At 36.3% G+C, this 20,175-nt stretch overlaps 1 protein-coding gene across 1 annotated transcript; it reads right to left on the reverse strand.

The window, feature by feature from the left end:
• Positions 1–17,508: 17,508 nt before the first annotated feature.
• Positions 17,509–19,775, reverse strand: LOC124895857. The gene is made up of 3 exons (XM_047406260.1): positions 19,420–19,775; positions 19,161–19,275; positions 17,509–17,574 (listed from the first exon to the last, which is right to left on the reverse strand). Exons 1-3 carry the CDS (start codon positions 19,773–19,775, stop codon positions 17,509–17,511), a joined length of 537 nt encoding a protein of 178 aa, XP_047262216.1.
• Between the last annotated feature and the right edge of the window lie 400 nt (positions 19,776–20,175).

A 20,175-nucleotide genomic window follows, 5' to 3' on the forward strand; every position in this document is an offset into this window, starting at 1 on the left:
TGATGAGCGGGGGGAGAATAGAGAGATGGGGGTTATGGTGGTGTGGCTGGAGTCTTGAACCTCGCCAATTACTACCTCTGGCGAGGCAACGACGAGAGACGGTAGAGAAAGGGAGAGAGAAGAATGGTGTGGTGGCTATGGTGGTGGCCGAAGTTGGTTCACCAGAGCTCCGGCAGTCAACAGTGGCGTGAGAGAGGAGAGGGAGGAGAGAATCTGATATATTTTTTTGTGTGTGGGTGTATTTGTGCTTGTGTGAATATATGTTAAAGTATGTGTATGTTATTTGTTAAAGAAAAACAAATTGTCCCTCATATATTTATAATAAAAGAAAACTTCTTTTTTACCCAAAAAAATATAAATAAAAACCTTTTTGTCTCATTGAAGCACTTTTCAATCCTTGTTTTCAGTGAAATTCGATTAGAAAATTAGTGACAAGCAAAAGTGAACGGAGGGAATATTGTTTTCAGTGATGTCATTGCTGACATCGATAGGGACAAAGTTTTCCTATAAAAGGAGCTCTTTAGCTTATTTGTTATACACACCAAACACAGAGAGAAAAATAATATAGAGAGCAGTGAGGTATTCCATAAATTGTGATAAAAATAGTCTATGAAGGAAAAATTAGAGTGAACTATATTTTTAGTAAGGTGAGAGTCAAAAGAGGGTTATTTCTTTCAAGTTTATAGTAGTCACTTTGAGTATTGTACTTGTGACAATGGTGTAAAGTTTCTTACTATAGTAATATCAGTTGTTCCTCTTGGTTCGTGGTTTTTTCTTTGTTTAGGGAGTTTCCACATGAAATTCTTTGTGTCATTATTTTAATTTTTTTCCTATTATTTTATCACAAATACTTTTACTGTTATTTCGCATTTATCCAATAAACTAATATCAGAGCCCATGGTTTGCAATATCTGTATTTTTGCTAAACGGTGAAAGCCAACACAAGTAGAATGTTTACTTTGAATGGTGTTAATTATGTCATTTGAAAGAGAAAATGGAATATCTACTCTATGTCAAGAATTTTTATCAATCAGTCTTTGGCACTATAAAACCTGAAAATAAAATCGATGAAGAGTGGAATCTGTTACATAGACAGATTTTTGGTTTTATTAGGCAATGGGTTGATAATAATGTATTGAACCATATTTTTTAGGAGACACATGCTCGATCCCTATGAGAGCATCTTGAGAGTTTGTATTCTTAAAAGACTGGAAATAATAAGATATTCTTGATAAAATAAATATTGGGGTTAAAATATCATGATGGTTCTCTGATGACAGATCAACTAAATAATTTTCAGGAGATCACGAACCCGTTATTTGATGGGCATTAAGTTTGATGAAGAAATTCAAGGTTTGCCTCTACTTGGTTCCCTACCATACTCTTGGGAAACATTTAGAACTTCATTGTCAAATTCTACTCCTGATGGTATGATCTCCATGGATTTTTCCAAGAGCAGCATTCTTAATAAAGAGATGAGACGAAAGTCTCAAGGTTCCTTTTCGTCTGATTTTTGGTAACTGACACTAGGGGGAGAAGTAAGAATCGTGGTTCTCAAAATAGAGAATATTACAAAAGCAAATCTAGAGTCAAATTTAAGGATATTGAGTGCTATTATTATGGGTTAAAAGAGTACACCGATTTTTTTTTACCAAAAGTTGAAGAAGGATATCAGAGACAAAGAGGAAAACAAAGAAGACGATAATGAAAATTGCATAGCCACTGTCACCACTGAAAATTTTGTTACTGTCCTTGATGTAATTCTAATAAATATTGCTTGTGAGTAGTCAAGCTGTGTTATGGATTTTGGTGCCACATCTCACATAATATCAAGGAAGGATTTCTTCTTATCTTATATTCTGGGTGACTTTGGAACTTTGAGTATGGGCAATAAGATTGTATTTGAGGTGGTTGGTATTGGTACAATTTGTTTAGAAACTAGTACTGGATCTAAACTATTTTTTAACAATAAAAAGAATGCACTTGATGTTCATTTGCACTTAATTTCTGTTGGCGTGTTGGGTGATGAGGGATATGTTAGTACCAATGGTGGTGGAAAATTGAAACACCCTAGTTTCTGAGCCTTAGAAAATTTTCTAGAAATTCGTTATCTGGACCCAATATGACTTATAGGTATAAGCCGTATGCTGGGGTACGAGTGGTATAGTCCTATCTTATGCTGACCAGTATAAGTTGGTGGGATGGTTTTGGTCACTGGAATGGGTATGACTTAGGGGTATGAGTCATAAGGCTTGGTACAATTCGTATCGGGGACTCGTAAGGTAGTTAGTGTTTGATCCTCCTGGTATTTCATTCTGCTAGGGATACGGGTCATGGGTACGGATCATAAGCTGTGGTTACGACTTGGTTGGATGAGTTGTATACTATATAGTGTTTGATACAAGGGTTGAGGCTTGGATACGCGTGGTAGATATCGATCGTATGGGAGGGTACGACTCATATTGGTTGGTCGTATCCTTGTGATGAAGTTTTAAGTGATTTAAGTAGGGGTATTCTGGACATTTTTCTACTTACCTTAATTAGGAACCATAACTTCTAATACACTTAGGAGGTTATTTACCATATTATTCTATTCATTAACACTTAAAAACTATTCCAAAACACTCCATAATTCTCTCGAAAGCTTTGGGGAAAGGAAGAGCTAGAGTTTCATCTTGGGGATTGCCTTGGGGCTTGCTTTGGTGAATTCTTTCCGTTAATTCTTTGGTATAAGACATGATTCGCTTCCCTCATTGTAATTCAACTAAAAAAAGGTTTATATGTTGGTTTCATTGTGTTTACTATTTCATGATTATGGTTTTTAACTGTTATTTGAGGGCTTTGATATTGAATGCTTGGTTATGTTTTCACATCATTTTGATTATGCTTTTTCTATGCATTAATGGTGGTTTTGGGCAATTGGATTTCATGGTAATTGTTTAATGGTCTTTGGAATTAGTTTTGATTATATTATGCCTCCAAGGTGTTTGATGAAATGTTTATAAAAATATGTTCATTGCATTGACTTCTTTTAATGGAACTCTTGCATGTTTTAAACTTGATAAAGGATTTATGCATGGTTTAAATGGTTTGAAAAGGCTAAAGGCTATATGGTTAATCTTGTGGAGAACATGTTAGTCTCCCAAATGGATTTAATTTGAAAATTAGAAGGGCACCTAAGGTTCCCTTAACCTAAATGGTTTGACTATGGATATTACTTGCAAGTAATGGGGTTGTATGACGATACCACTAATATTGGCTTTGGTTAAGAAATGGTTAATGGATTGTTTGGACATGGTTTTAATTGGGCATTAATAGCGGGGTGTGTAGCTAAGCCATGGAAGGTGGCGGTCCCGGGGGACCAAAACTAAAAACTCATATTTGTCAATATGAGGGGTCTTCGATGGTCACGTGCGAGTGTTACATTTTATATTAGAGGGATGTACTAGTAATCCCATGGGAGATTCCCTGGTCATGCGGCTACACGCACTGAAGCCCTTCAGCAGGGGGAGCTGAACCCATATAGGACGACAAAGCTACAAAGCCCAGGTAAAGGTTTTAAATATATGCTAAACTCAGTTTTATTTCCCGAAACTTATATATGTATGGTTGTATGCATTATGGATAGTTTTACTAGGTTTTATGAATGACATTATTTTATCCTTATCTTGAGTTTTATGCTAGCGGTCACTCGCTAACCCCGTCTACTGCCAATTATATACCCACGCTATGCAGGAACTGGCCGTTTGACTCCTCCTACATAGTGATTGACTCGAGGACAATATTTGGACTGAAGTAGTGAGGTTTCATCTTTTTGGAAGGCATCGTTTCATATTATGGATGTATTTAGACACTTATTTTTTATTTTGGATATTGGTTTTGGCCATGGTTGGGGGCATGTCCCAACCAAATTTGTTTATTCTTTTGGATAGTGGCTTTGTGGTACTTGTGAGGGTTGGTATGGGCGGGATCGGTATTGGTGTAGGCCTTGGCATTGGAATAAGCTAGTAGGCTAACATCATTAGACGATATTGGTGAGGTACAGTTAGACTTGGTTGGGTCGATCACGGTTGTAATCCTATCCCAGATTCTAAATGAGAACATTGACTCTATCTTATTAAATATTCGGAATTCATCCTATGCAGGGCTGGCGGCTGTGAGTTGGCTTAGGTAATAGGGGTCGTATCCGGTCTGGTTCAAACTTAAGATGCCCATTACGACATAACCCAGGAGCCCAGTTGTGTCAAAAATGGAAACTCATTAAGTTTTTTTTATTGTGGCTCGTAGAGACAAGATTTGTGGTCTATACTGGACTACAACTTCTACTTATGCTAATATAGTGAATGCAGTTGAAAGTACTAACTGTTCAACATTATGGCATAAGAGTCTTAGCCACATTACCAGGAAAGAACTTAATGTTCTGGTCAAGAAGAAATTACTGTCAGAGTTTGAAAGTTCTAAATTAGAAAAATGTGAGCATTTTTTGGCGGGAAAATAAAATAGAGTTTCTTTTAAGTTACATCCCCCTTCAAGAAAAACAAAGTTGCTTGAGCTGGTGCATTCAGATTTATGTGGTTCAATAAAGACAAGGACTTTGGATGGTGCATTTTACTTTGTTACTTTTATTAATGATTGCTCAAGGAAACTTTGAGTCTATCTTTTGAAGACTAAAGATCAAGTGTTGGGTGTCTTTAAGAAGTTTCAATCTTTCATTGAAAGTGTATTTGTACCGATAATGGTGGTGAATATTGTGGACCGTTTGATGAATACTACAAGCAATAAGGTATTAGACATTAGAAGACTTCTCTCAAAACTCCTCAGCTTAATAGGTTAGTATGAAGGATGAATAGGACCTTGATGGAAAGAGTTAGGTGTTTGCTTTTTGAAGTAAAGTTGCTGAACTCCTTTTGGGGTGAGGTTTTATTGACCACTCAACATATTATTAACCTACCTCTTGCTATTTCTTTGTAAAGTGATGTACCAAATAAAATTTAGTATGAAAAATATGTTTTCTATGATCATTTGAGAGTATTTGGTTGCAAAGCCTTTGTATATGTGCCTGAAGATGAAAGGTCATAGATGTCAATACAAGGTAGTGTATCTTCATTGGTTATGGATTTGATGAGTTTGGTTACAAATAGTATGATCCAGTTAAGAAGATGCTTTTAAGAAGTCGTGACATTTTCTTCATGGAGAATCAAACCATTAAAGATATTGACAAAGCAGAATCTTCAAGTTCTGATGGTGTGGTTAATCTTGATCAAGTTCCCCATACAAGTGCACAAGATGTTGGTGGGCTTGATAATCTTGGTGATGCCCATAACCATGTTCCAAAATCAGCATGTTGATATTGATAATGATAACGAAGTTGTTGTTGTTGATGATGCTCCAATTCAAAAAGTTGTGGACGAGTAAAATGTCATACTTAGAAGGTCTAAAAGACAACATATTCCTTCTTCTCATTATTCTCCTAATGAGTATATATTACTCATTGACGAGAGAGAACCTGAATTTTATAAGGAGGCCATGGAAGATGAGCATAAGGATTGAAGCCATGCAAGATGAGATGAAATCTATGCATGAAAATCACACTTATGAGTTTGTGAAATTGCCTAAGGCACGAAAGCTTTAAAGAATAAGTGGGTGTTCAAAGTAAAATTGAAAGAACTATAACGTCCTAAAAATTTGATGAAATATGTGAAATATGTGAAATATGTGTTTTGCATGATTTGACTATTTTACCCCTCTCAATAGTTGCATTGTGGTATTTCTGGATTGTGGGGGTGATTATCACGGTTTTTGATGTATTTCAATACTGTTTTTTTGATATTGTGATTTTTGGTGGCTTTGAGAGCCTCATTTTAGACCTTTGTTGTTATATTTTAATTCGTGTGATGGATAGATGAATGAAATATGCCAGCAGTTTCAGAACGTCAATTTTAGAGTGATAACATATTTGGTGTGATTTCGTGGCTTTTAAATCTCATTTTGACCCTTGATTTGGAAAACTATGATTTTGAGTTTCGGAGGCCAATATGACTGACAATTTTTCAAAATTCTGATATAGCCATTGAGTCCTAAGTGTCAAATTTAATGTTGTTGTATAGTTTATTTGTGTATATCAGATTCTAAATGAATCTCTAACATCCCGTCGAAATTCATTTGGACTTAAAAAAATCTGGTGCACCAGGTTGCTGGTGCAACCTAAAAAACCAAGGGTAAAACTCATTTGAGGAGCCTGATTTATGCTTTAAATACCTGGTAACCTGGTGTGATGTATAAATAGCACTTTCTGCCCCATTTTAGATCATTTTTTACTTTGGCTCTTAGTAGTTAAATCTTAAAATAGTGTGAGAACTTAAAAGTGAAGTTTATGGGTGGTTGAGAAGCTAGATTAACATCTATTTCTTGATTCTTTTATGGATTTAAGGTGAAATTTCATCCTTTTCTTACTTTAATTCTTGATTTAATTGTTCAAAATTCTAAAAATCTTATTACTTGATTTATCTCCAAATTTCACTCCTTTTCACTTGAATAATGTTTTTAATCCTATAATTACTAGTTTCTCATTGATTTAGCGTTCAAAACAACTTTGATTCTTGATTTTAACACGAATTTTAAAGATTTTACCCGATAAAATTTAACAATGATTTTTGTTCAGTTTGAACCTCGTTTTTACTCAATTTGGGTTTTCAAGTGTAAATTCCTAAAAGTATGGGGAACACATTTTTGAAGTAAAGTCACAATTTTGCTCTTCTTTTTTGAAAACCCATTTTGGTGATTCGTTTTGACCCTAAACCAAAAGTAGGAAATATGAGTATCATTAGCTTTATTTGATGCATAGATTCTATATTTCTTGGTTTTAGTTGATTTCGGGGTTGTTCATGAGAAGTGGAGCTTTATGGATGAAGTTTTGTAGACCGGTTTTGCCTTCGGGGTAGGTTATAGCTTAACTCTTCAGACTGGGAGGTAGTTACTTTCCCAAAATGCATATTAAGGATGAGAACTAATAATGAAATATGGCTATCTATATGTTGTGCTCGTGGGGGAGCCTAAATATGATATAATTATTAATTCTAATATATCATGTAATATATGTGACCGTATAGGGTCTTACGTGATGTTGATAGCTTAGAATATATGCTAGTAATTGTATTGTGTTGTTAGAAATATCTATTATGGTGCATGTGACGTATTGTGATATATTCATAATTTGTGGGCATATAAATCATGTGGAAAATTCATGAATATTGGAAATAGTGAGTGGATATTGGCTTACATGATTGTGGAATTGTAACATTGTGGTTGGTTGTAGAAATACATTATATGGATTGTTTGTGGAAATACACCATACAAATTATTTGTGGAAATACTCATTTTGTATGATTGTGAACATTGCATCGTTATTCTCATGTCATCATATACATCATTTCACTTATTTATTTTATTTTCTTATATTTACTTGTTGTCATGTATGTTTACTTGATTTGTGTATTATGTCATGTATGTATTCTGAAAATAATGAATATTGGTATCGAATATTATGTATTCTGAAAATAATGAATATTGGTATCGAATATTAGATATTATGAACCTTCTCCAAAGGATTGTGTCGAAGAAACTTAAGGTTGTGTGCCAAACTTAAGGCTGCATGTCAAACTTAAGGTTGTGTGTCAAACTCAAGACTATGTACCAAACTCAAGGTTGGATGCCAACCTCAAGGCTGTGTGCCAAACTCAAGGTTATGTTCCAACCTCAAGCCTATGTACCAACCTCATGCATCATCATCATCAGCAGCAACAACAATAACATCATCATCTTATACATTGCATTTTCTTTATTGGGTTAATATTATGATTGGATTTACATATTTTCTTATTATATGTCTACTTGCTCTATATCCTGTTACTTATACTTGACCCTACTGTATATCATGTTCTTCTCTGTTTATACATGCACGTGATATAATGTATACTTGTGTTATACTTGTTGTATTATTATTGTATTTGATATATATATATATATATATATATATATATTATAACTATTAGAGTAAGCTGTGTGGGCAACCATTGTGGGATATTTTATGATTGCAGGTAATGTTCCCTTAGTGTGTATTTTTTATACCTTATCTTTTACTTTGCTCGGTCAACCAATTATACCTAGTAAAAGTGGACCGTACTCAGTCCTACTGTACCCTTCTAGTGTAGACCAAGGTTCGGGTGCAACCCATGTTGCTTGATTTGGGTGATTTGTTGGAGCTTTAAAGGTAGTTGATGATTTTTAGGTGTTTAGATGTTTTCTACTACCTTTTTGTATCAACTATTTCTTTATTTTCCTTTCAGAGATAAAATTTCTTTTGTATTTTGATATCTTGTGTATTTATTTTGGGTTTGGGTTGTACTAGATACTCTTATACTATTGACACCTAGTTTTGGGAGTTATGACTGCATTGTTATGTTTGTTTTCGTATTTACTATACTTGTATAGTTTGTCTTCATTCTAGAAGCCTTACCTTAGGGATATTTTGTTTTTTCTACCTTTTTGTATCGGTTAGGGTGATAGGCTTACTTGTTAAGGTTCGCCGCGACAGGTGACATCATGACCCTTTGGATTTTGGATCATGACAAATTAGTATCAGAGTAGCTAGGTTTTATTGATCTCGATGGTATAAGAATAGGAGGTGTAATAGAGTCTTGCAGATCGGTACATAGACATCTGTATCTGTCTTCAAGAGGCCGTAGAATGTAATTAGGAAACTTCTCTTATTTTATTCCTTATCGTGCAAAGTTCCTTCATACCTTGTGTTTAGAGTTGTTTTTCACTTTTTCTTTACAAATAGTGTTGACTTGGTTCTGCAAGGTTAGAGATACAGATCTTTCTTCTAGAGAGAGTTTAGTCGAGAGGGTAAGCCTCATGTCGTGGATGAACTCGATAGAGGGGACGGGCTCGTGGTTCATCCCCATCTATGAGGAGTGCTAGGGAACTCTCCCCTAAGCCTCATGTTGAGTAGGTTTGAGGTGTGGGTTCTAGTCCAGTTCTTCAGAGTTCATCGTCCCAGTGTTGGATGGATTATTGATGTATTTGCTGACCCATTTAGAGGGTTCTCCTTTGGTTATGTCGTGCGTTATTCTAGTTCAGAGTGTGGTTCCTCCTATTGCACCTACTTCTAATTTAGGTACTCCTTAGACCCTGAGTCCTATTCCTATTTCAGCATTAACATCTAAGCATGGTGTTCTGAGATCAAGAGTTTAGCCTTCGACTATGTTACCTCCTTAGATGGGATCACAGCCTGCTAGATTCACTATGCCTCTTCTATTGTGAGTACTGTGATGTCTTCTGATGATCAGAATAGGTTGGAGAGATTTACTCATTTGGGTCCTCTAAGATTTAGTGGTGTTGTGGCAAAGATACTTATGAGTTTTTGATTGATTGCTGAGAGAAGTTATATAATTTGGGTTTATTAGAGTCACATGGGGTTGCTTATACTACCTATCATTTGAGATATGTGGCTAGAGATTGATGGAGATTGGTTATTAGTTATAGATATATTGATTCTTCTAAGATATCATCGGATCATTTTGTTGATACCATTTTTGAGAAATTTGTGCCTTACATCTGAAGAATTGGATGCGTGATGAGTTTTACCGACTGGAGTAGGGTTCCATGACTGTAGCAGAGTATGAGGCACACTTTCATGGCTTGTCGAGATATTCTTATACTAGTATTTCCATTGAGTCTGAGAAGATTTAGAAGTTCATAAAGGGTCTGGATGTGTTCCTTCAGTTGGCTACATCTTAGATGGTTGTATTTGTGGCATCTTTTCAGAGTATTATAGAACATGCCAAGATGACAAAGGGTATTCTTCGAGTATCTCAGGGTGGCGCTAAAAAGGTAAGCTATTTTGGTGAGTTCAAAGTTCACTCTTCTCATGGTAGGATTTTAGAGGTTCTCATAGATATTAAGGAGGTTAATACAGGTGTTCTTACAAAGTTATGGTAGTGGATCGTTTGGTCCAGTAGTTCAGGGTGGTTATTTAGGCCTAACTGCATCTTTTCTTATTGAGGCGGGTTGTAGAGATTGTTGTGTTTGTAATGTTATTAGCCATTTAGCCAGGGACTATCCCCGTTGTGTCATTAGGGCTAATCATATTTTAACAGTGAGATATAGAGGTGCTACCAGAGGTGCGAGGGGAAGAGATAGTAGAGCTCGTGGGGGGTCATGGGGCCACTCAGGCAGTTGGTGGTCATGGGCAGTGCTATGCTATACCATCCAAACCTGAGGCAGAGGCTTTAGATGTTATGATCATAGGTATTATCTCCATTTATTTTAGACCTGGATATGTGTTATTTGATCCCAGATTGACTTTTTCCTATGTGTCCATGTATTTTGCTTTGGGTTTTGATTCTATTAGTGAGTCTCTTTCCATGCCTATTGGTGTATCTACTCTAGTAGGTAATTCTATAATAGTGGATCGGGTCTACTAATCTTGTGTGTTACTTTTGCCCGGCGTGATACCTTGGTAGATTTTCTTATGTTAGAAATTAGATATTTTGATGTTATTTTGGGTATGGATTGGTTTGCTCCTTATCATAAAGTCCTAGATTATTTTGCTAAGATCGTGACTTTAGCTTTGCCAGGTGTACCAAGGATAGCTTGGAAGGTTGCGCTTCATTCGAGTCCTAAGATGGTTATATCTTATATTCAGGCTCGTATATTAGTTGAGAGGGGATGTTTAGCTTATTTGGCTTATATTCAAGATACTAGTGTTGTTTCACCTCTTTTTTTAGATTCTGTCCATGTTGTTCGTGAGTTTATGGATGTGTTTCCTATGGATTTGCTTGGTAGGCCTCCGGATCGTGATATTTATTTTGCTGCTGATGTTAAGCTGTGCACCAAGCCCATTTCTATTCCTTCTTATAAGATAGCCCAACCTAGTTGAATGAATTAAAGAATCAGTTATAGGAGTTATTGGATAAAGGATTTATCTGACCTAGTATGTGAAAAAAAAGGATGGATCTATTCATATGTGTATTGATTTTTGGCAGTTGAACAAGGTGATGATTAAGTATCCTCTTTCTCACTTTGATGATTTATTTGATTAGTTTTAGTATTTTGTGATGTTTTCGGAGATTGATTTAAGGCCCAATTATCACTAATTGAGAATTATAGCTTTGAATATTTCTAAGACAACTTTTTGGACTCGTCCTCTGGGTTGACGAATAACCCTATCGCATTCATGGAGTTGATGAACCAAGTGTTTCGATAGTATCTTAACTTCTTTGTTATTGTATTTATAGATGATATCTTGGATTAATCCAAGAGTGAAGCTGATCATGAGGAGCATTTATGGATTGTGCTTCAGAGATTGAGGGATGAGAAGTTCTATGCTAAGTTCTCTTAGTGCAAGTTTTGGTTAGAGTCTATTTATTTCTTGGGTCATTTGGTGACTAAGGAGGTTATTATAGTTAATCCAGCCTAAGTTGCAGCAGTTTGTGATTGGATTAGACCTATTCACTCATCGAAATTCAAAGTTTTATTGGCTTGGAAGGTATTATATGTATTTTGTTGAGGGTTTCTCTTCTATTGCATCTCCTTTGACTAAGTTCACTTAGACGAAGGTCTCTTCTCGGTGGTCTGATACTTATGAGGCTAGCTTAAGGATTTGTTGTCTTTATCTCCTATATTGACTTTGCCCAAGGAAGACATGGGCTTTACCATTTTTATGATGCTTCAAGTGTTGAAGGTGCTGTGTTGATACAGGAGACAAGGTGATTGCTTATGTCTCTCGTCAGTTGAATCCCTTATGAGAGGAATTATCCTACCCATGATTTGGAGTTGTGCATGGTTGTGTTTGCTTTAAAGTTATGGAGGCACTACTTGTATGGAGTCCATTGTGAGATCTTCTCAGATTATCATAGCCTTTAATACTTCTTCACCCAGTGAGAACTTAATATGAGGCAGCATATTTACATTCGTTGTGCGTTTGTATAGTATGCTGGTGTTCATTATTTCAGATTGAGGTTTTGTTCTCACATCTCACTTTTGGAAGATTTTTAGGATGAGTTGGGTACTTAGGTTGATCTCAGCACAATATTTTACCCCTAGACTAACGGTCAGTCCGAGCAGACTATTCATGTTTTAAAGAATACGGTTTGCACTTGTGTGATGGATTTTTATGACTCGTGGGAGCGATATTTGGCTTTAGCAGAGTTTCCATATGATAATAGCTACCATTATAGTATTGATATGACTCCTTTTGATGTGTTGTCACTCGCTAGTGGGTTGGTTTAATGTTTCAGAGGTGAGACCTCGAGGTATGGACTTGCTTTGTGAGTCTTTGGACAGTGTCCATATCATTTTGCATAGACTTCAAGTAGCTCAGAGTAGGCAAAAGTGTTATACAGATCATAGGCTTCATGCCTTGAGATTTGGTATTGGTGATCGTGTTTTTCTTCGAGTTTCGCCCATAAGAAGTATGATGAGTTTTGGGAAGAGGGGCAAGCTTAGCCAGGTATATTGATCCATTTGAGATTCTTCAGACTATTGGTGATGTGTCCTATGAGTTGGCTTTGCCCTCAAATTTGTAAGTTGTTTTTCCAACTTTTCATGTTTTTATGCTTTGCTGCTATATTCCTGATGAGTCTCATGTAATTTTCTAGGAGTTGATTAAGTTAGATGAGCGATTGTCCTTTATTGAGGAGATGATCTCCATTTTGGCTAGGGATGATAGGCAGTTGCGCTTTAAAGTATTCCTGTGAAGAAGGTTCAATGGAGACATGGACCGGTTGATGAGGCTACATGGTAGGTCGAGTCTGATATGCGTAGTTCTTATCCCCAGCTCTTCGTTGTTTCAGGTATTTATTTACCTTAGTTTGAGGATGAACTAGATTTTTAGTGGTGGATGATCTAACGATGTGAAAATTTGATAAAATGTGTAAAATATTTGTTTTGTGTGATTTGATTATTTTATCCCTCTCCATAGTTGCACTGTGGTATTTTTGGGGTGTGGGAGTGATTGACACAATTTTTGAAGCATTTTGGTACCAGTTATGTGATATTGTGGGTTTTGGTGGCTTCAAGAGCCATATTTTGGACTTCTGTGGTTATTTTTTGATTCGTGTGATTTATGGATGAACGAACTGTGCTAGCAGATCCGAAATATCAATTTTACGATGGTAACATGTTTGGTGTAGTTTTGTGGCTTTTAAATCTCATTTCGACCCTCGATTTGGAAAATTGTGATTTCAGGTTTCGGGGGTCACCTTTGTGAAAGTAATATTTTTTTTCAAAATTATGATATAGCCATTGAGTCCGGAGCATCGAATTTAGTGTGGTTGCATAGTTTGTTTGCGTATATCAGACTTCAAAAGAATCCCGAACATTCCCTCAAAGTCCGTTTGGATTTAAAAAAATCCGGTGCAACTTGGAAAACCAAGGGAAAAACTCATTTGAGGAACCCATTTTATGCTTTAAATACCTGGTAACCTGGTGTGATGTATAAATAGCCCCTTTTGCCGGACTTAAGTTCATTTTCATATAGCCTCTTGAGAGTTAGACCTTAAAATAGTAAGAGAGCCTAAAAGTGAAGCTTGTGGGTGCTTGAGAAGCTAGATTAACATCTATGTCTTGATTTATTTACGGATTTAAGGTGAGATTTCATCCTTTTCTTACTTTAATTCTTGATTTAATTGTTCGAAATTCCCAAAACCTTATTTGATCCATCCCCAAATTTCACTCCTTTTCACTTGAATAATGTTCCTAATTACTCCCTCTGTCTCATTTTATGTGTCATCATTTTATTTTTAGGTCATCCTAAAGAAGTCATCTTTCATTATTTGATAGCTATTTGATGACAACATCACCATTTTGTCCTTACTAGGTCCCACTTAATAAGAAAAAATAACTAAAAGGTAAACTTTAAGAGGGGCAATTTTGTAAACTTTACAAAATCATCACTCATTTCTTAAACTCCATGCCTGGTCAAAAGGCGACACATAAAATAGAACGGAGGGAGTACTGGTTGTTCATCAGTTTAACTTTCAAAATAACTTTGATTCATGATTTTAACACGGATTTCAAAGATTTTATATGATAAAAGCTTAAAAATGATTTTCTTTTGATTTGAACCTTATTTTTTACTTGATTTGACTTGGGTTTTTAGCTGTAGATTAGATTCCTAAAAGTATGGGTAACACATTTTTGAAGTGAAACTATGATTTTGCCCTTCTTTTGTGAAAACCCATTTCGAGGGTCCATTTTAACCCAAACCAAAAGTAGGCAATATGAGTATCGTTATATTTATTTTGATGCATAGATTCTATATTTCTTAATTTTATTTGATTTTAGAGCCGTTCGTGAGAAGCATGGCTTTGTGATTGAAGTGTTGTAGACTGGTTTCGACCTTCGAGGTAGGTTATGGCATAACTCTTTAGATTGGTCTAGGTGGTTAATTTGTATTCCAAAATGCATGTTAAAGGTGGTAAGTGATCATGAAATATGGCTATCTATATGTTGTGTTTGTGTGGGGCTCTAAATGTGATGTAATTATTAAATCTGAGATATCATGTGATATGTGTGACCGTGCGGGGTCTTATGTGATGTTGAAAGCCTGGAATACATGCAAATAATTGTATTGTGTTTTTAGAAATGTCTATTGTTGTGCCTTTGGTGTATTGTGATACATTCATACTTTGTGGGCATATTAATCATGTGAAAAATTCATGGATAGTAGAAACAATGAGTTAATATTGGCTCACGTGGTTGTGGAATTGTAACATTGTGGTTTGTTATGGAAATACATCATATAATTGGTAATGGAAAAACAACATGTAGATTGTTTTTGGAAATACTTATTTTGTATGGTTGTGAACATTGCATCATCATTCTCATTTCATCATATGCATCATTTCACTTGTTTGTTTTATTGCTTTATATTTACTTGTTGTCATGTATGTGTACTTATTTGTTCTTATGTCATGTATGTGCTTTGTAAATACAGAATATTGGTATCGAATATTGGATATTATGGACCTTCTCTGAAGGATTGTGCTGGAGAAACTTAAGGTTGTGTGCCAAACTCAAGGATATGTATTAAACTAAAGGTTATGTACCAACCTCGTGCATCATCATCGTCATCATCATCTTATACATTGCATTTACCTTATTGGGTTGATGTTGTGATTGAATTTACTTGTTGACTTGTTTTATGTTTACTTGCTCTATATCTCATTACTTATACTTGACCATACTGTATATACATGTTCTTCTCTGTTTACACTTGCATGTGATATAATGCATACTTGTGTAATACTTGTTGTATTGTTGTTGTATTTGTGATATATATATTAGAACTATTAGTGCAAGCGGTGTAGACTATCATTATGAGACGTTTTCTGATTATAGGTGACGTGCCCTTAGTGTGCATTTTGTGTACCTTATTTACTATTTTTCTCGATCAGCCTATGATACCTATTGAGTACAAGTAAACCGTACTCACTCCTACTTTACCATTCTGGGGAAGATCCATGTTCGAGTGCGCCCTACATTGCTTGATTTGGGCGATTGTTAGAGCTTTTAAGGTAGTTGGTGATTTTAGGCGTTCAGATGTATTCTACTACCTTTCCTTATAGACTATATCTTTATTTTCCTTTTAGACACAGAGTTTCTCTTGTATTTGAATATCTTGTTTATTTTTTTGGATTCGAGTTGTACTATTTACGTTCTTATATAGTTGACACCTAGTTTTGGGAGTTATGATTGCAGTATTATGTTTCTTTCCGCATTTATTATACTTGTATGGTTCAGCTTCATTCTAGAAGTGTCACGACCTAAACTAGGGACTAGTCGTGAGGGGTATCTCAAGTCTGCCAAGGATTGGAGACCACCCCTATTAGCCTTGTCAACCCGAACACAATATAACTAGTAGCGGATGAGTTCCAAACATATAACAAGATAGATAAATCAACTGAAAAGGATCTAAGAATCCACAATACTAAATACAACCATATCATGTCCACAAAAGTCTCTAAGAAACTAAATATCAATCAAAGTTGGGACAAGCCCCCGACCATAGCCAAAAACCCACAGAAATAGTCTAAGACATAAGTAAAGACAAGACCATGAAATGAGGGCCTTCCGGAGAATGAAAGCTCACCAATTTAAAGCTGACTCTCAGACAATCTAGAAATCACCTACCACTTGATAACGCTCAAATTACACTCTTGAATGGGTGTAAGCAATCATTGTCAATATAAAACCCAACTAGGTTGGGGTTGAATCCCACAGGGAATAGGGTGTGAACTTCGATTTGTTTACAAAAGACTTTACTGGTAGTTTACTATTTCTGAAAGATGGGGGTTTAAGTTCTCAGTGTGTTAAATATCACTTTCAATAATTCAGTGTTTGTAATCAAGATAAATGGGAAACCAGAGCTATGTTCACCAAGGGTTTTGGGAATTGACAGATACTAGGTAATGCTAGAGATTTTTGGAATGAGTAGAACAATAGAATATCCCTGACGATTATACTATCTGACTTATCTCTCGACCTCACCAGACAATTTATTATCTAATTCTCTCGAACTAAGATAACTTATCTATTTCCAATAGGATGTTATCTTAGGTAGATTAATCCAGTTACGACATTAATCATTAAACAGAAGCTTGGTAGCTTCCGAGTCCCTGTGATAATTCACGTTCCCTAGTCTATTTCTCCGTTAGAAGCAAATAAAACCTAAGCATAATCTAATGTTTGCAACCACTAGATTTCAGTTCAAACAATAGAATTTCAAGATGTTCTACTACTCTTTGAATCCGTTAATCACCTAGCATCATATCAAACCCTAATCCATGGATCCCACAACCCTGGCTAATGGAATTAGCCGCTCATGATTTGATGAACCAACTCACAAGTTGAATTCATAATGATAAAGATAACTTACAATCAGATGAAAAACAACAAGTAGTTTCTTCGATTAAATCACCAGGTAGAAACCCAAAAATAGTTGATAAAAACAAAAATAATTGATGTAAGAGAGCAATGTTATGTACCTCTCTTCCCTAGGTTAATGTCTGATAGCTCACAAAAAATCCTCCTCACAGGTCTTTTTATAGTCAACCCTAAATAAGGAAATAAGATTAATATTTAAGATTTTCTGCGGGATAGGTGACGGCATTCTTGACGGCGCATCATACATATGACGGCGTGTGCAGTCTGCCGTCAAGGTTTCCAGTGAATTACTATCTTCTAATCTTTATGACGGCGAATCTGAAGACGTGTCAAATATGTGATGGCCTATGAAAAATGTCATCACATCTTCACTGGGAATCAGCATAATCTGCCTCAGTTGACGGCCACTTTGATGGCCTATCCCATTGTTGACGGCGCGTTCCAAACGTCGTCACATTTTATCCCAATTTTTCAAGTTCTGTCTAACTTGACGGTGACTTCGACAGTCTGTCATATGTTCTGACAGCGCATCAAAAAGGGCGTCAACTTCACTATAGATCATTTGCACCAAATTTCAGCTAATTTCTTCTTCCTTTCTTTGGCTTCCTCCCTGATCACTTGTGTCTGCATTACAACAGTAAAAGCAATCAAAAACAACAAAAGTTGCTTAAGACTTCACAATTACTCTGGGTTAAAGGCCTTAAATGTGTTCGCCACTGCGCAGACATCAACACCCTCAACTTAAAGCAATTGCTTGTCCTCAAGCAACTTAATCTAAGTAAGAAAGCACATGGCACATTCAGCACCCATAACTCAAAACAAATTTATTCTTTCAAAGCCAAACCACTGGGCATATCATTGAAAACAGTACTGTAACACAAAGAAATCAAGTGGTATCATCAATTTTTGGCTATGATAACCATTCATACATCAATACCACATTTTCTAAACAAGCAAGTAGTTAGTGACGATACTCGTGTGCCCTCATAACAATGAAATCCCCCTCTCCTCATACGAGATGTCTATCCATACAAATTGGGGTTTATCATAAGTCTTTCACTCTCATAAGAAAGTTCCATTCAAAGTATGCCAAGTACCATAGGCTTGCCCTTATTTTCATTACCAGACCTCAGATAGGCCATTCAAGATCACTATAGGGCTTCTTGTAGGCTTGTACTATGGTTTGGGGCTGGTATGGTACTCAAGGTTATTTAGAGTGACTATGCTTCCTTGTCACTATACTTCATTCTTGGACTCACTAATGATCTTCTTTCGTTTCTCCTCTTTTTTTGACTATCCACATTCAAGTTGGGTGCTGTAACAACCCTTTTTTTTTATTTTTTTTACTTTATTAGCATTAATAGCACCCTGCTCTAGTTTATTCTCTTTTAATCCACCATTCTTCATGATCCTCATTTTACACCATGCACCTCTATGGTAGCCACCCTCAACTTAGGTTGTTTGCCTAAATCAAGGTGCTCAGTGTCCAAGGAAGCCCAGGGGTAAATATGTCTATTACGATATCAATGGGAAGGTGAAAGGTGTCATACAAAATAAATGGTCAAACTAAGCTCTAAACAGGGATCAAAAGGGCGTTATACATACAGGGAAGAATATTTAGGCTAAAAGTGAGTTAATGAACGACAACCTATGATTCTATCCTGACTCCTATCTCAAGATCATAGCAAGACTAACCGGGAAAGTTCTGGCTTTGGCATCCAGAGGGAAATAAGTAATAGCTCACACACCTGGCACACAAGTATATCACATATTACCACTTATCTAGTTTATGCCATTATTCAGTAATGATCATCAAACAGCTATAATTAATGCGACAACAAGAGTAACAATGGTCACAAGTAAATGTAATCTGCACAGTTTATCAAGCAAGGCATTGGAAGGATGGTTAAGTGGTGAGCAAAACATGTCATAGCCTTTTGTGCCCTCCCTTTTTTTGAACTATTTTACAACAATAGAATACCAGTCACCCTCAACTTAGAACTAAGGCAAAAGACTAGATTAAGAGTTAGAGTATACATGAACTAGTTTATTTTCAGGGATCATGGGTTGCCTCCCATGCAACGCTTGATTTAATGTTGCGGCATGACTCACGTGTCTCGATTACCTCAGACTTTATCAAGATAGCTGATGGTGATGCTTTTCACTGATTCTTCCAGGCCAATGTAAAGCTTGACCCGTTGCCCATTTACCTTGAATGTACTGCCATCTCCATTTTCAAGTTCCACCACTCTGGATGAGTGTAATTGATTTACCTTAAAAGGACCTGACCACTTAGATTTCAGCTTTCCTGGGAATAATTTAAGCCTAGAATTAAACAGAAGCACCAAGTCCCCTTTATTGAACTCTCATTTCTCTATTTTCTAGTCATGGTACTTTTTTATCTTTTCTTTATACAAATCTACTCGTTCATATGCCCTGAGATGGAATTCATCCATTTCATTCAGTTGCCCCAGTCGCATCTCTGCTGCTTCCTTCCAATTCAAATTCAACCTCTTGAACGCCCACAAAGCCTTGTGTTCCAGCTCTATTGGCAAATGACACACTTTTGCATAGACCAGCTGAAATGGTGACATGCCAATGGGTGTCTTAAAAGCAGTTCGGTACGCCCACAAGGCATCATCAAGTTTTTGGGACCAGTCTTTTTGGCTAGCATTAACTGTCTTAGCTAGGATGGCATTAACTTCACGATTCGACACCTCCACTTGCCAACTGGTTTGCGGGTGGTATGGAGTAGCCAGTTTGTGTTGTTTCACTCCATATTTTGCTAGGGCTTCTCGATTTATTGCAAAAGTGAGATCCTCCATCGCTTATGATAGTACGTGGTACTCCGAAGCGAGAGAAGATATTATTTTTGAGAAAAGAAATGACTCTCTTTCCCTTATTGTCAGCCAAAGTAACATCTTCAACTCATTTAGACACATAGTCAACAACAACCAGAATATACTCTATTCTATAAGAACTTATAAACGGCCCCATGAAGTCAATGCCTCAGACATCAAATAATTCCACTTCAAGCATCTTAGTCAATGGCATTTCATGTCTTTTAGATATTGATCCCTGCCTTTGACATTGATCACATTTTTGCACAAACTCGTGGGCATCTTTAAATAATGTTAGCCAATAATAGCTACTCTGCAACACCTTTTTAGTCCCAGTTGGGGGTCACCTGTAGGGTGACCCCCAACTGGGGAAGCATGGCATGCT

This window comes from Capsicum annuum, unplaced genomic scaffold (genome assembly GCF_002878395.1).
Source record: "Capsicum annuum cultivar UCD-10X-F1 unplaced genomic scaffold, UCD10Xv1.1 ctg999, whole genome shotgun sequence".
NCBI classification, from domain to species: Eukaryota; Viridiplantae; Streptophyta; class Magnoliopsida; order Solanales; family Solanaceae; genus Capsicum; species Capsicum annuum.

Coding starts and splice junctions, on each gene's coding strand:
- LOC124895857 (XM_047406260.1), bottom strand. CDS start 19,775: ATGGAGGATCTCACTTTTGCAATAAATCGAGAAGCCCTAGCAAAATAT. Junction 19,276..19,419: donor GCAGCAGAGATGCGACTGGG/GCAACTGAATGA, acceptor GTTTAATTCTAG/GCTTAAATTATTCCCAGGAA. Junction 17,575..19,160: donor GAGATGGCAGTACATTCAAG/GTAAATGGGCAA, acceptor GTTGTAATGCAG/ACACAAGTGATCAGGGAGGA.